General features: G+C 37.8%; 1 protein-coding gene across 1 annotated transcript in view; it reads left to right on the forward strand.

Moving 5' to 3' along the window:
- The first annotated feature begins 1,577 nt into the window (after positions 1–1,577).
- The window catches only part of ADAMTS5 (ADAM metallopeptidase with thrombospondin type 1 motif 5), a 43,816-nt gene continuing 30,085 nt past the window's right edge, over positions 1,578–15,308 (forward strand). Inside the window, exon 1 of the mRNA XM_015815138.1 lies at positions 1,578–2,648. Coding sequence (XP_015670624.1) covers positions 1,578–2,648 — 1,071 coding nt within the window. The remainder of the gene's footprint in view (positions 2,649–15,308) is intronic.

Here is a 15,308-nt window from a genome sequence, read left to right on the forward strand (position 1 = left end):
AAGGCATTTGCCTTAGTGGAGAGAGGAAAAGGTAGAGAGCGAATTCAAATTAACATTAAGCTAATTATTATTAAATGTATATGCTGCTTATCTTGTGGTTGGAGGGGGTCTTACAAGGTGTCTTACAAGGTGTTGAGTGTCTTGCAAGGTGATAAAAAAAAATAATCCAGATATATTGCAGTAAGAATTAATTCTTTGTTTGCTGGGAAACTGAGGAAATTACAGACTTTCCAAACTGTGACTGTTGCCTTGGATTCATGGTGGAGAAAGGGGAACACCACTTCAAACTAAGGAAGCAAAGGAAAGGTTGGGTGGCTCAGTTTCTTTTATACCAAATTCTGGTGAAACAATGCTGCTTTTCCATAGAAGTGTAAGGCTCCTTATGATGATGGTGTCATAATGGAATATTCTTTATTAAATTCGTTTGCTACCCATCTGGCCACGAGGAGACTCAGGGCAGTTTACGTCATTAAGAGTCTGTCACTAAAAAAAAAAAAAAGCCCCACGAATATCTTATTTTCTTTTTCTCTTTCTGCTTACTAAAACTTCTGCTGAGAAATTCTGAGCAAGAGTTCCCCTTTCTCCTCTGCCCACGACGTTGTCGCACCGCCTCACCGACACGGCTCACAACGAGAGCCATGTCGAAACTTTGGCCGGACGGAAAGAGGGGGGGCTGAGGGAAAAGTGTCTCGTCAACCTGACTGCTTAAGAAACAGCAGCCTTTCCCCCCCCCCCCCAAAAAAAGGGGGACGCCGCTTGAAGCGATTCAGAAGGAAACTTGGGATTTCTCCCCTTTCATATTCAAACGCCGCCTCCCGGCTTCCCCCTCCCTCTCCCCTTCCCCGCCTTCTCTCTTCTTTACCTCCGTGACCCCCTGCCCTGCTCTTCTCTCTCCCCCCCCACCCCACCCCCTTCCGAAGGAAGTGTGGGAGTGGATGTTGCGAAGCTCTCCCTTTAAGAGGCAGCCTGCAGTGACGAATTATTGAAATTGCCATTGCAGGATGGCATTCCGCTATAAATGCATTGTTCCACCTCCTCTCATCTTCACAGCGCTCGCCGGGTTCTTCTGCTTCGCTTCGGCAGACTGGGGCTAACCGCCGCCGCCGCCCGCGAACTCCAACGAGGGAGGCTCGCCACTTTTAACCTGGGACGTCTGTCTCTCTCCCTCCCTCCCCCGCGCCCCGCTCCCTCAGCCGGCAAGCGAGGGCTTGCTTTCTGCCCTCCCGCTCCCCCCTTCCTGCCCGCCAAACGCCCGGGAGAAGGGAGAGTAGCAAGAATAAAACCGGACGGGGGGGGGAAGGAAAGAATCGAGGGCTTCCTCCGGTCGCCACTGACGCTCCGCTTTCTCAGCCGGAGGACTCGTTGGCCGCCAAGGGAAGTGTGAAGTCTTTCAACTTCGCCCATGCCTGCTGGCGGCGGGAAGCGCGGCGTCTCTCTCCCCGAAGCCAGTGAGAAGAACCGAAGCGGTTGCAGCCGCTGCTGCTGCCTTTGCAAACGCTCGGTCTTCGCCCCGCTCCTCCGTCCCCTGCCCGGCCATCGAATCGCCGGTCCCGGAGCTCAGCACCAGGCGACTGAAGATGGTTTGCTTGCTGCTGCTGCTGCTGCTGCTGCCGCCGCCGTTGGCTGCGAGCTTACAAACCGCCGCCAGAGTTTCCCCAGCAACTTCAGCACCTGCCTATGATAAAGCTTTGCAGCAACCCAAAGCGGCAGCGGCGGCGGCGCCGGGGACGACGAGGCTCCTCCGACCTTTCTCTTTCCGGGAGCAGCGTCCTAGCGGGGTAGTAGAAAGCATAGATCAGACCTACTCCGGAGGAGGCAAGGTGGGTTACATCCTCTACCTGGATGGGAAGCGCTTCCTCTTAGATCTGGAGAAGGACGCGTTGCTTGGAAGCGCCGAGCAGCTTCTCCAGGGCAAGGGTCGCTGCTACTATCGGGGCACGGTGGATGGGAGCGCCCAGTCTCTGGCAACCTTCGATCTCTGTGGTGGCTTAGAGGGCTATTTTGCGGTCAAGCACGCCCGCTACACAGTGAGACCTTTGCTCCGGGGCCAAGCTGCGAGAGAAGAGGGAAAGGCTTCTCCGGACTGGATCTATGGGGATGCGTCTGCTCAGATACTCCATCTCTTCTTCAGGGATCATTTCAGCTTTGAAACGCTGCCTTCCCGTCCCAGCTGTGAGACTCGTGGCTCCTCCAGGACCCCACTTTTGGATGGAAAGAAACTGACCCAAGGGCAGGAAGGGAAGCTGGAGATAGATCTGACCACCAGAATGGCACATTCCCCTATCACTATTGCCCCTCCGGTGGACTCTAGGAAAAGAAGGAAGCGCTCTATCTCTAGAGCCAGGCAGGTAGAACTTCTCCTGGTGGCTGATGATTCCATGACCAAGAAGTATGGCAAAGGCCTCCATCACTATTTGCTCACCTTGGCCACCATTGCTTCTCGGCTCTATGGACATGCCAGCATTGAGAATCACATCCGCCTGGTGGTTGTGAAGGTGGTGTTGCTGGGGGACAAGGAGAAAGGCCTAGAGATCACCAAGAATGCAGCCACCACACTCAAAAACTTCTGCAAGTGGCAGCACCAGCACAATCAATTGGATGATGACCATGATGAGCACTATGATGCTGCTGTTCTTTTCACCCGTGAGGTAGGTTAGGAAAAGGGCCATCGCTGAGGGAGTCTAAGAACACCGAATTCCATTTTCAATACCGTTTTCTGTTTCGTAGCAGGTGTGTCAGATGACTATGTATGCTGCTTTCTCCTGAACTTCATGAAGTTAATAGTGAGTTGCGGTTGTATTTGAGATTCTGGTTTAACTTGTGTTTCTATTCATACTAACACTTTGCATATGCTGCTCTAGTGGAATACTAATGAAAAACCAAATGAAATTTAAATATCATATAATTACCGCTGGAGGATCCAGCAATTATTGCACCTATATATTAGGAATTTCAAAGAAAGGGAAGGTGTTATCACACAAGTACCTTGATTATCGGCTTCCTTGACATCTGATGGCAGAAGCATCAACGGGGACTGTGAGGATGGGCAATTGACAGCAGCATCATAACTGTGGTGCTGAAAGTTGCATCCCTTTTGTATGTATGTTGTGACATTGCACATACATACAAAAACAATGACTGATGTGATGCTAGAGATGCCACTGTAGGAATTAGGAAATGGAATAGTGTCTTATGGATTCAGTCTCCAACTAAAATTGTCTGAGTAGCTATCCTTACCTTGGCTTTTTATAAACATTAGATAAATTGGTCTCCCATTAAATTTACTCAGAATCCACTTAAGTTGGAAATTGATCTTTGACTCTAACATAGAATAGGCATGCCTAATACCTCATGATAATGTCACAAAATCCTGATATAAATCTGCTATGCATATCTCATAACATTTATGTTTTTTATTTCACCTGGAACCTGATAAGATATTCTATGCAACTTCTACTCTCTGAAATCTTACTCTAACCGATTTTGCTAATTCAGCTTCTGGAACAATTCCGTAAGCCATAGAGTGTTTTCCATTTTAAAGTTGGCATTTAAGTGTGATACATTAAATTTCTCTTGGGGATTTAACTTAACCAGGTACATTGCCATGAGCTGTTGCTGAAGGTTGCTGAAATATATATTTTTTTAAATGTGCTCAATGAAATAAGATATGAATAGAAAAATCAGTAATCCATCAGATTGCACTAATATTCTTTTTCCCCTTTAAGTGCTTTAAAGTTATTATATAAATGTGACATAAGCAAGCAAAAGGATTCTGAGTCTCTTTGGATCAGAGCCAGATTTGTATCTGTTGAGATTAAGTGAGAACAAATTGTGTGATACAATTTTAGGAAGCTTACAGCCTCCTTGCATAGCTGCTGGTGACTTTACATGACATTTTCAGCATGGAGGGAAAGTAGTAATAAAATTGGTGAGGCACAACATGTGTGGCTCAGGAGAGAAGAACATAAATTCAAACCACATGTAAACACAGCCGCAGAGTAGTGCACCAGGTTAGGTGGAGGGTGGGGTCGCAGTACCTCACTCTCCACAAAATAGAAACTGGTTTTCCAGTCTGCCAAGTCTTATTCCTGCTACTTTTGGAATGAGTTCTGAATGTTGTTTTGGAAAGATTGGCTAAACCAGTTTGGGGTCATGGCTCTGGTGTGGCGCATGTGGCACTGTTTGTGTAACAGACCATCTTGTAAGAAAAAAAGAGGTTTTGCTTCAAATGTCTTGTTCTGAGTGTTCTTCCACTTCTCCTTTCAGAAAAACACATAACTTTCCATTAGTTCCCTTCCTTTGCTAGAGCACTGGAGAGTGCCAGAAAAAGAAGGGCTTGGGATAGTTTGTGGAATGAGGTACTCTGGTTGAGGGAGTAGCGAAAAAAATAATAATACCCAAGCTGTGTATTTTTTTTTCTGTTACTCTAAATACTTGAAATATTATGATGTTCTAGTCGTGCTGTACTTGTGCTATATGTTCTTGAAGTAAATATAAAAATACCTTTTGAACAGAAAGTTTCAGGACAGGAAATTGCCCCCATATTTTGCAGGTTTTAACTCCAGTTTTAAAAACATAATTTCATGCACAGTTAAACTCTGTTGACAAATTTAATCTCAAAAATTAGGTAACAAATTGTTACTTACTCTAACTCTCTCAATGACCTATTTTACATCTTGTGCCAATCCATAATATGGTGGTTTGGTGTTTTTCTCTTGTTTTGTTGCATTATGCAGCCTCAGCCAATTTTTCTACAAATTCTAGTTAAGCAAACCATTGTTTAATAAGATGTGTGGATTCAGCCATTTCTCATGGATCAAAAAGGTGATAACTACCTATCTAATTGCAACAAAAAACAGCTTTCTCTTAAAACAAAAAAAGCAAAAGTTGATGTATACTTTGTGTTGAATGAATGTGTATGTAGCAAACTGGGCTATAAAGGCTACATCTTTCCTCCCATATATCATATTGTACAAACTGTGGGTTGTAAGAATGAAGACTAATCAGTTTATTAAAAGGATATGAAAATAAATTAGGTACCATTATATTTTGCGTAGTTCATCAAGTTACATGAGTCATTTTATGTGCACCCATCATGATACTTAGTTTCACTGACTTTTAAGATAGATGTTTGCCAAAACATGCTTGCTTTATAGATATTGTTTGACTACTACACCATGTAATTATAACAGTATTCATATCATGTCTTGTTTCAGGTTTGGCAGCATGTGGATGATATAATATAGATTGGGTTCATAGGTCATATTTGTTTAAACCCCAGTAGCCTGATTTACACATAAAACTGAGGACTCAATTATGATTTACAAACCATATTAGATGAATTACACATCATGCTATACCAACACTGCATGATGGCATAGCACAATGAAAGAAAACTACTGTAGCATCTGTTCATTTCAATCAAGATAGCTCAATTTGTTTAAGCTGAAAATTGTGCATTTTAAATTCACTGCAGATTTGCCAGTGAATTGTTTCAGTTGGAAAAAATATGTTTGTTCTATCTAGGGATAAATAAACAGGTATGCCTGGAAATGAAGAAATATGTTTAGATCCTCATCTAATGTATTTGAAGGAGAATGAATCACTGCTCATGGTGCAGAATGTAAACATAACTAGGAGTTTAAAGGTAAAAATGTCAAAAGGAACAGCTCAAAAGGTGTAGGTTTTTCTTTTTCTTTCTGAAGTCTGCTTTTTTTCTTTAAAAAAATAGCTTTTTTTCAATGAGACAAGCAGCAGCATCAAGATGATTATTCAACTTTTGCAACTCTCTTTTGAATGCATAAAGTAGGTTCCTTAGCAACTAGACGCTTAAGCCCAAATGCGAATCTGTTGAGTTTCTGTACACTGTTTCTTCTAAACAGTTTGTTTTCCAGTTATTTTCCATCCCGTTCATTGTAAAGTTAATATTTGCATATATTCAAAATAGCACATTAAGTTGAGGCAGGTGTCTTTGAGACAGCAAAAGGTACGTACATATAAAATTTGGAGATTGCTACTGGAATCAATTTAAATTGATCTTGCTATCAGATAGCAATGCTGTGTCAGAAATCAGATGCTTGCTAAATAACACTGCTGTTTTTTTAAAAAAAGATAATAAGCACGTGATTTCTTTGATCTTTCTTGAATTCAACATGTTTCAAATTTTATCTTTCGACACATTCTGATTTTTAAACAATGATCATGATGCAAACATTCATGGATCTTCTTTGGTAGGACCCATTCTTCATCAGAGACCTGTGTCAACCTGAGATAGGTGCCTATATTTCTGGGACTTAGAATAAAATTGTTGACTTCTGTTCTAAAAGGAATGCTGCAAAGACAACCTTGCAGTATTTCATCTAGAGGTGCACAACAGGCAATGTGGGAGCTCCTGCCTTATCTTGGTTCCTAGGATTTCCACAGTTTCCAGTGTTTAACAAATTCCAGGTTTTGCTTTATCATTGTAAATATTCTATTGTTTATATGATAGTGTATCAAATATCCTATTTATTAAAGAATACTAGTTTGGTACTGTTCATATAGTTAAAGTACATTGTCCTTATATATCTCTGATCATGTAGGATAAAAACATTTTCTTTTTATAGTAATCATAACCCAAGTATACATATGCCACCACAAAGCTATCTGTAGGAAAGTTTTTCTTTTGTAATGTTACTATCAAATATGCTATACACTTTAAATCTGAATGAGTATCTGCCTTTCAAGAGGGCTTTATATGCTAATGTTATATGCTAATATTATAGGACATAATGTAATGTTAAAAGAACAAATTGATACTGATGTAAGGTAGTTATATACAACAAATCCTTAAGTATCTATTTCATTATCTAAGAATGACAAACAAATATTAACCTGATTATTTGCTTTTATAATTAAAATATTTTATAAAATCATAGATTTGGGAGGAAAAAAGCACACATTTGACTATCAAATCTATTGTCCTATTCAGGAATTCAGATTAAAGGCTGCCTCTGTTTTAAGACATCCCATAAAGAGAAATTCATCATCTCCCACACAGGGAGCAATTTAAATCACAGGAAGTAATTGGTTGCACTGTCCATCTGCTCTCACTCTTAGGGAGTTTTCCTAATATTCAATTATATATGCCTGCAGTCTGCAGTGACAGGAGGCAGCTCTTTTTAAGTTTTTGAAAGATACAATAATGTCCTTCCTTACTCACTCATGGCTAAACAAAAATGTCTCATATTAAGTCTTAGTTTTCAATCCCTGACCATTCTTGTCTTTTTTTTTCATTTATTCTAATTGGTTGAATTCTTTTTATGGTATACCGCAGTACCCAGAACAGGACAGAGTATTGAAGGTGAGCAGAATAGAGTATAATAATTATGTTACGTGATTTAAAAATTATGTTTTTTTGTAGTTATCTATACCTGACATCTTATTTTGTTTTCTAGGATTTCTCAAAGATAATTAATTCATGTCAAATTATCAGCCTTCTCCTTCAGAGAATTAGCATACAATCCATCCAGTCTGGGAGATCTGAACTCTTTCCAAGTCAGTAGGTTTTCTCTGACTATACTTTTTTCATACTCAAACTAAAGTAGCCTTCAGTCTTCTTTTCTCAGATTCTTATATTAGATATCCTTACCTTAGATAACAACTAAAATAGATTTTCAGTATCTACTTCTTGTTTTATTGTATGTTATCTTTTACTCACCTTTACCAAGGGGCTGGGATGTTATTTCATTTCCTGTTACTTTGAATAAATCTAAAATGTTCTTTTTAGCATCTTTCACTAACCTCTATTCATCATGACCTTCTCCAGTTGTCTTCATTGTCATTGTCAAATTATTGTCAGAATTAATTGTGATTATATTTTTACTTATTCTTTTTAGATAATCATACTTTTCTTGAGCCATTGGCTCCACTATCTTCCCCTGAGATGAGAAGATACTTACTCTTTTACTCTCAATATCTTGAGTTTTTTTAACAGTCTGTTTCTTTATGTTCAAGGTGAGCTTTTCAGTAAGTGTTTCTCCCTCCCTCCTTCTCACCTTTGATTCAATATTGACTCCTGGTGACTGCTTGGACTAGTCCCTACAGTTTTCTTGGCAAGATTTTCAGATTCGGTTTGCCATTGTCTCCTTTTTAGGCTGGAGAAAGTCTCAGAGTCGCCCAGCTGTCTTTCATGTCTAAGGCGGGGTTAGAATTCAGTGTCCCATTTTCCAGCCTGGTGCTTTAACCACTACACCAAATAAGCTCTCCGTCTGATTTTCCTTGTTTTATGAAAAATCCTATGGCTTCAATCTTCCATAACTGCCCCCAAAGGGATGAAAATACTGGATTTATTCATTCCTGTATTATCTTGATAATAGTGCCCATATTACCTGTCTCCCCACGGAGATATCATCAACAAATAAAGTATAGGCCCTGGTGAGAATAAAGTCTCCATATTTCTTTTACCTAATAAACTTGAAACAAAGACATCAACTTAATAGCATAATTAATAGGAGTGAAGAATTTATTATTTCTTTGTAGTACCTTCCTCCACTCTCTAAAGTTGTAGAAAGGCAAGTCAGAGGTCATTTGAAAGGACTACCCTCAGCATACATTTGTCTTGGATCACTGGATCACGGGATCACAATATAAATTACATTCCCACAAAAGTAGTATTGAGAGCCTTAAAAAACAAGATTGTGGAAAGTATCATCTATAACTTCTGTTTGTTGGATGGTTGATAAGATAGTTTAACCTTTTGTTTTTCTATCACTTCTGTAAAAGTTAATGCTGGGTATCATAATTTTCTCCATTTTATAGATAAAAAGCTTTCATATTCTTTACTAATGAGTGGCTTCTTTCTTATCTCCCTCCCCCCACATACATCTTTTTTAACTGTTTCATCACAATCTGTGTACACAAAGTTAATTAGGTAACTGAGTTTTTGACCAAATAGCAAGTTGGATGCTTTTATGATAAATGTGTATCATATGCTTAGTTTCTTATAATTTACATTTATCATATAGTACATCACTGAAAGATAGAATTTGTTATCACAACATGAAGATTGCCAAATCATACAATGTTAAAAGAAGATTATACAAATATTGGAGGATTCTACTATTGATAGGTTTTTATATTTTCAGTATCAAAAGCAGCACAGTTCTTGATATCAGTTGCTGAGGTAGAGCTGAAGAGCTTCTCTCATTCTTATGAACTTCTCATAATCAACTGAATCACTAAATATTTAAATTTTATCTATTATTTGTAAAAAAAAGAAATTCCCACTCCTATCAGTATGATTTAAAGTCTTTGTAATCTTATCTAGAGCTACAGGTTGATTGGTTATCTGATCTATTTACAGTATTATTTTAGTGTTACTATCAGGATGGTGCATTAAAAATTAAAAAAAATGTCAGTCATCCTTCATTGATTAAGTTAGTACAATGTGACAATTAAAATGTCATCTTTTTCTCCTTTCAGTAGCTATCAAGAATAAGATATTTACTGAAAGCAGCACAACTTTTTGATTTTGATTTTTGGGAAGCAAAAGGCTAAATCCCCAAAGAATCCAGGTCCTTACTGGGCCATCTCTATACTGGTTGCTTGCTTTCCAACAATCATATAGCACATTTACAACCAACAACCTGAGATGTGCTGGTTGTAAATAGATAAATGAAAGAAATACTTCCAATTATACTTCTTTGAGGGTTAAGAGTAAAAAGCTTAGGATACTTCTACACACAATATTTGCTGCAATCTGAAGAGCTCTGAATCTCTGTAGTATTGCAATGTTGGCTAAATTTGAGAGCTGAGCCAATTTATTTCAAGGCAATATGAAACCTCTGCCTCACTATGTTTCCTGATTTCTAAGTCTGAGGTTTTTCAGACTTCAAGGGACATCCCAATTTTATTTTAACTCCTTCTCACAGAAACTTGTGTGTGTGTGTGTATATATATGACCAGACAAATGTAAACAAAGTGAAGTAAGGACATGGGTGGGATCAGTAAAAGCAAACCATGTATCTTTTGATGGAGTGGATATGGGAGCTTGTTTGTTTGTTTGCTTACTTATTGTGGAAGGTCAGCAACGTTTGCTCATTAATTTTGGCAGACGTGAAGAGAAGATGATTGTGATTTTTCTTCAAATTGCTTTTGAGGCATTTGGGAGAAGAACCATATAATGAAACAATAAATTGTCTGCTTAGGTCCTTAATCTGTATTATTAGCTAATATAGGTGCCAATCACCATAGTAAGCATTTGATTGTTTATTTGATTATGTTCAAGACTATTATTCATAAGAGAAAAAAAGGAAATAAGCATATGAGCCAGCCAGTTCATATGTTTAATTTAGGTACCATAACATAAATGTAATCACTCGTTGTTGTTTAGTTGTGAAGTCGTGTCCGACCCATCGCAATCCCATGGATAACGTTCCTTCAGGCCTTCCTGTCCTCTACCATCTTCTGGAGTCCATTTAAGCTCACGCCTACTGCTTCAGTGATTCCATCCAGCCACCTCATTCTCTGTTGTTCCCTTCTTCTATTACCCTCAATCTTTCCCAGCATTAGGCTTCTCTTCAGTGAGTCATTCCTTCTCATCAGGTGGCCAAAGTACTTGAGTTTCAATTTCAGGATCTGTCCTTCTAAAGAGCAGTCAGAGTTGATCTCCTCTAGGAGTGACCAGTTTGATCGCCTTGGAGTCCAAGGGACTCACAGGAGTCTTCTCCAGCACCATAGTTCAAAGGCCTCAATTCTTATCCTAATAATTCCATATTATATAATAGTTAATAATATATAGTATCACAGTAATAGATATTTTATCTGTGGAAATATTGGATGCCTGATTTTCCCAACAGAGTATGGTGTTATAATGGGTGCCAAATGTGTATTTATGTGTATATCTGGTCTTCTCAGATCACCTGTTTTTTCCACTTGATCAGTGGAAATGGGGAAAAGACAGAGAAAACTAAATAATTATTCTTTCCCATTTAGTAAAAGCCTATTAGGACACTTCTCTCAATGAAGCATTCACATTGGATACTCCCATAGGCAGCCATGTAAAGGTCAGAGAGAGTTGCATTAAACTAGCAGTCACTTTAATTTTTAAAGATTTGGACATAACAAACAGGGCACCATGAGGTTTTTTTAAACAACAACAACAGATGTAATTAAATTTAATTTTAATGAAAATGGATTATCCAGTTTTCCTAAAGAGGTCAGACATTGACTGCTTCCTAAATTCAACAATATAATATGCCAAATCTAACAACTTTCTTGAATGAAGTTGAACAAATGCAGTTGTGGAAAGATATGGACAACTATAGAATAACAGTAATTTAAAAACAGAGTCTCAAAGTCTCTGTCTTCATTTTGTAAAATAAAAATTCACTAAGAGGTTACACATTGGTGGCTAAGCATCACTACTGTGCAGGATATTAATAATATCATTATTGGTGTATGTAATTTTCATGGAAGTGATAAATTAGTAAAAGAAATCTTTGAATGAAACAAGATAATCTAGGATTTGAAGAAGTAAGGCAACCTGCTGATAGATTTTCTGGCCGGTTTCTTGTAAAAACAACATTATTGAAAAGGCACTTACTTAACCACATATTCTATAAAGAATGGAATTGGCATGATTGGAATGATTCCTAGAGAGCATCTGAACTGTTTTCACAGGTGCTGCTTTTAATCAGAGTTTTGCCCCATTTACTGTCATAAGCCCATTCTTGAACATACTGCAGATTGACTCTCAAGCCTCTGCTGTGAATAATGAGGCATTCTCCCATTCACTTTGGGGGCAAGAAATATCTTGCACAGTCATATAACGTATTTCTGTAGAAATACAAAGAATAAGCTCTGCTCACAAAAAAGCTGTGACCTTAAAGTTCTAGATTGTATAGTAGACACACACACACATACATATACAATATACAGTGTATAAACGTATATGCCTACTTACATAGACTGTGTATGGAATATACACTTGCTATAATTAGCAGTATCACAGAATGGTAGGAGCCCTGCAGAATTCAACATATAAGGAATGGTGAGCAGCCTTTGAGCATTTGCTCCTCCATTATAACTTTTACAGGACTCTAGGATGAGTTTCATCCAGATTATTTCATGTAATTTCAAGTACATTATTCACTGTTTGAATGATAAAGAACAAGGTTGCATCTCATTTTTTCTCATTTTTTTAAAAGAGTAAATTTACCAAATTTAATCTTTCATCGTAGATTTAGTTTCTAGCATTTAATATTTTTTTCTCTTTTTTCTTTTTTAACTCACACCAATTTATTTGAATTTGAAGTGTGAACATAATACTCATAATGAGGTTTTGATCAGTTCATAGTTAATTGGAATAATTATTTATGTAACATGGAAATGATAATCCTCTACTTGCAAGATAAACTTGCATTTTGCGGCTACAATTAGTCCTTGCTTATTGATGATCATTGGAACCGGTAACTCATCACTACGTGACATGGCCATAATATGCAATGTCATGTGACTGCCCCAACTTATGATGGCACTGTGGCAGGTGTCATTGTTAGGTGAACTCCATGTAACGGCAGTGCCCCCAATTATATGATCACCATTTGCAACTTCCTGCTAGGTTTCCTATTCACTTTGCCTGTCCAAAGCTAGCATTTAAGGTCATTGATGGTGATCATATGACTGTGGGAAGCAGCAATATCATGATTGTGAGCCAGTTGCCAAGCCCTTGAATCATGATCACATGATTGCAGAGATCCTGCAATTGCCACAATAATAAAGGCCAGTCAAAAGCCCCCGTCATTCCACTGTTAACTTTGAACAATTCCTGAATTAAACATCATTCAATGATGGCCACCTGAATATTAAGGTGCTCATTAATATTCCTTAATGCTTTAAGATAAAAGTATATTTGATAAATTCCTAATATCATGAATGCTTGTATTATGATTAACGTATTCCATTTTTCTATGGGTGATAAATTCAAGTTAAGTTAATCCATATGTGTCCAAGTTGCAGCATCTTGATCTTGTGGAATGCCATGTTTTAGCATGTCAGGAATTAACCTAACCTCATGATAAGCCTGTGCACTCTTCCCCCTACCTGTCATCCTGTCATGTAATCACAAGAGAATCAAAATTATTTACTTCCGTTTCAGAATAAGTACTGGTTGCCAGTTCATCTTTCATGGGGAGAATTACAGAATTTGGATAAATTATTCTTACATTATATTTTCTTGTATGCCATCTGAAGGCAAGAATCATTGATCCTATATAAGTCGTATTTTCCTTTTCAAACATTCAAACATTCATTAAATTACCGTAATAAGGATATCTAATATATCTATTTAGTATAAAAATCAGGGATGCAGGTTGTCCTTAAGTTGTATTTTTACCAGATCCTTATTTTGAAAGACAAGTCAGAGCAAGATAGCACTACAATATTGCTTCACAAGACTGTTAAACAAATACAGTGGAAAAGTTAATTATAAAGAATGCATAGTTTTATTATCGTTTATCTTTAAAATGGAGTTAATTTTGCAAGTACTCAAAATGCTTTTCTTTTAATGTTTTTCTTTGCTCATTGTTATTTTATATATTTACATTTTTGCATCCACATTTGGGAAAGTGTGTAGCAGAAGAAATTCTCATGTTGGCTAAATAATTGCATAGTATCAATTGTGCCAGGAAGAGTTCATCTCTCTTCTTAGTACCTAAGCTTTACCCATCTGCCATCTTTCCAGAATGTTTCCTTGGCCAAGAATATCAAATCAACAGGGATCATTTTTTTCCCTGCCAGTCAAAAAAAAAAATACCCAGAAGCCAACAAGTATGTTTCATTAAAAGATGCTCACTTTGAAGCAGCAAAAATATAAAGAACAGTTTTGCTAACACAGATGTCCACAAAATGCAATTGCTTTATAATATATTTGATGAAACAAATTCTCTCCCAGCCCAAACAGACTTTTCATATCTCCAGGAGTACTAGACAGCAAACACTACAGTATATCCCTGCAGATTAGGAAATTTCAATAAATTTCATATATATTCATATTTCTAGCACAGTTAAACACTCCTACACTATGATTTAACCATTCACAAATAATTAGTCCTTACTTTTGTGGAACTCACAAATAACACAATTAAGCATTGCATAATAGCTCCTAACGTCATAATAACATTACATGTTCCGAATTGCCATTTAGTGTCCATTTATTGCATTTTTACTTATAATTGCTAAATTTCCCTATGGGAAGGAAAAAAAGACATGATTTAATATAAAATTAAAATATGATAGAATCACTGCAGATAAATGCTCAACTTGCTTTCTGAATATATGCATAATTTATGCCTTCTTCACCAGAGACAATTGTATTCTCCTTTTTCTCCTATTTTATTATTATATGGAAATTGTTTATATGGAAATTGGTGGAGTGGTTAAGGTACCAAGCTAGAAGCCAGGAGACTGAGAAGCCTGAGTTAGGCATGAAGCCAGCTAAGTGATTGGGCCAATCATACTCTTTCAGGCCTAGGAAAAAAGCAACTACAGAGGTTCATTCATGCAATCACCAGGATTTAAGACTGATTCAGAGGCACACCTTCATCTTCCAGTAATCTTAATGATTTAGTTATCTCATCAGCTCCTTATCATGTAAGTTGACACTAAAGTGAGTTCAGTGACTGTATTCCAATCATGTTTCTAAATCATACTGAACTTAGGCCTTCCAGCTGTAATAATCATTAAACACAATGATGTCATTCACCTTACCAGACCTGAGATTAGCGAGTTAGAAGACGTTAGAAGAAAAGAAGGGAAATGTCCCAACAAAAACATTTCTTTTATATTCTGTAAATGTAGGGCTCAAGTTGGAGATTATCTATAGAAAAGGCTCAGGAAGGATTACAGTGTATAAGGTGATCAGTACTGACCTTCATCAGCAATCATCATTGCACCACAAATACATTGTAATACCGTTCCTGGTCTAGAATTGCATACACAGAAATTAGTCTTCCCTCCAATACACCATTGCAAATGCTACAGTTTAGTAGAGCATTGATTTCTTAAAATAATAATTGTATAAATGAAGGCAACTACAGTAATTCAAGACGTGGCATTACTCTTTGCGATAAATGAACAGTTTCAATTTGATTTTGGCGACCAGCAGTTAGGATTTTGTGGTCCTTGAAGGAAAAGCCCAAAGACAGATTCCCCCAGCCTAGTGCTGTCTAGACCATTGAAATATAATTTCTCTTGACTTCTTGTTAGGATTCCTAGCTAGGAATTGCAGTCACAACACATTTGCAGGGCACCATTTTTTGACAGGATGC

This window comes from Protobothrops mucrosquamatus, unplaced genomic scaffold, assembly GCF_001527695.2.
Source record: "Protobothrops mucrosquamatus isolate PMUCROS unplaced genomic scaffold, P.Mucros_1.0 scaffold317, whole genome shotgun sequence".
Classification (NCBI taxonomy): domain Eukaryota; kingdom Metazoa; phylum Chordata; class Lepidosauria; order Squamata; family Viperidae; genus Protobothrops; species Protobothrops mucrosquamatus.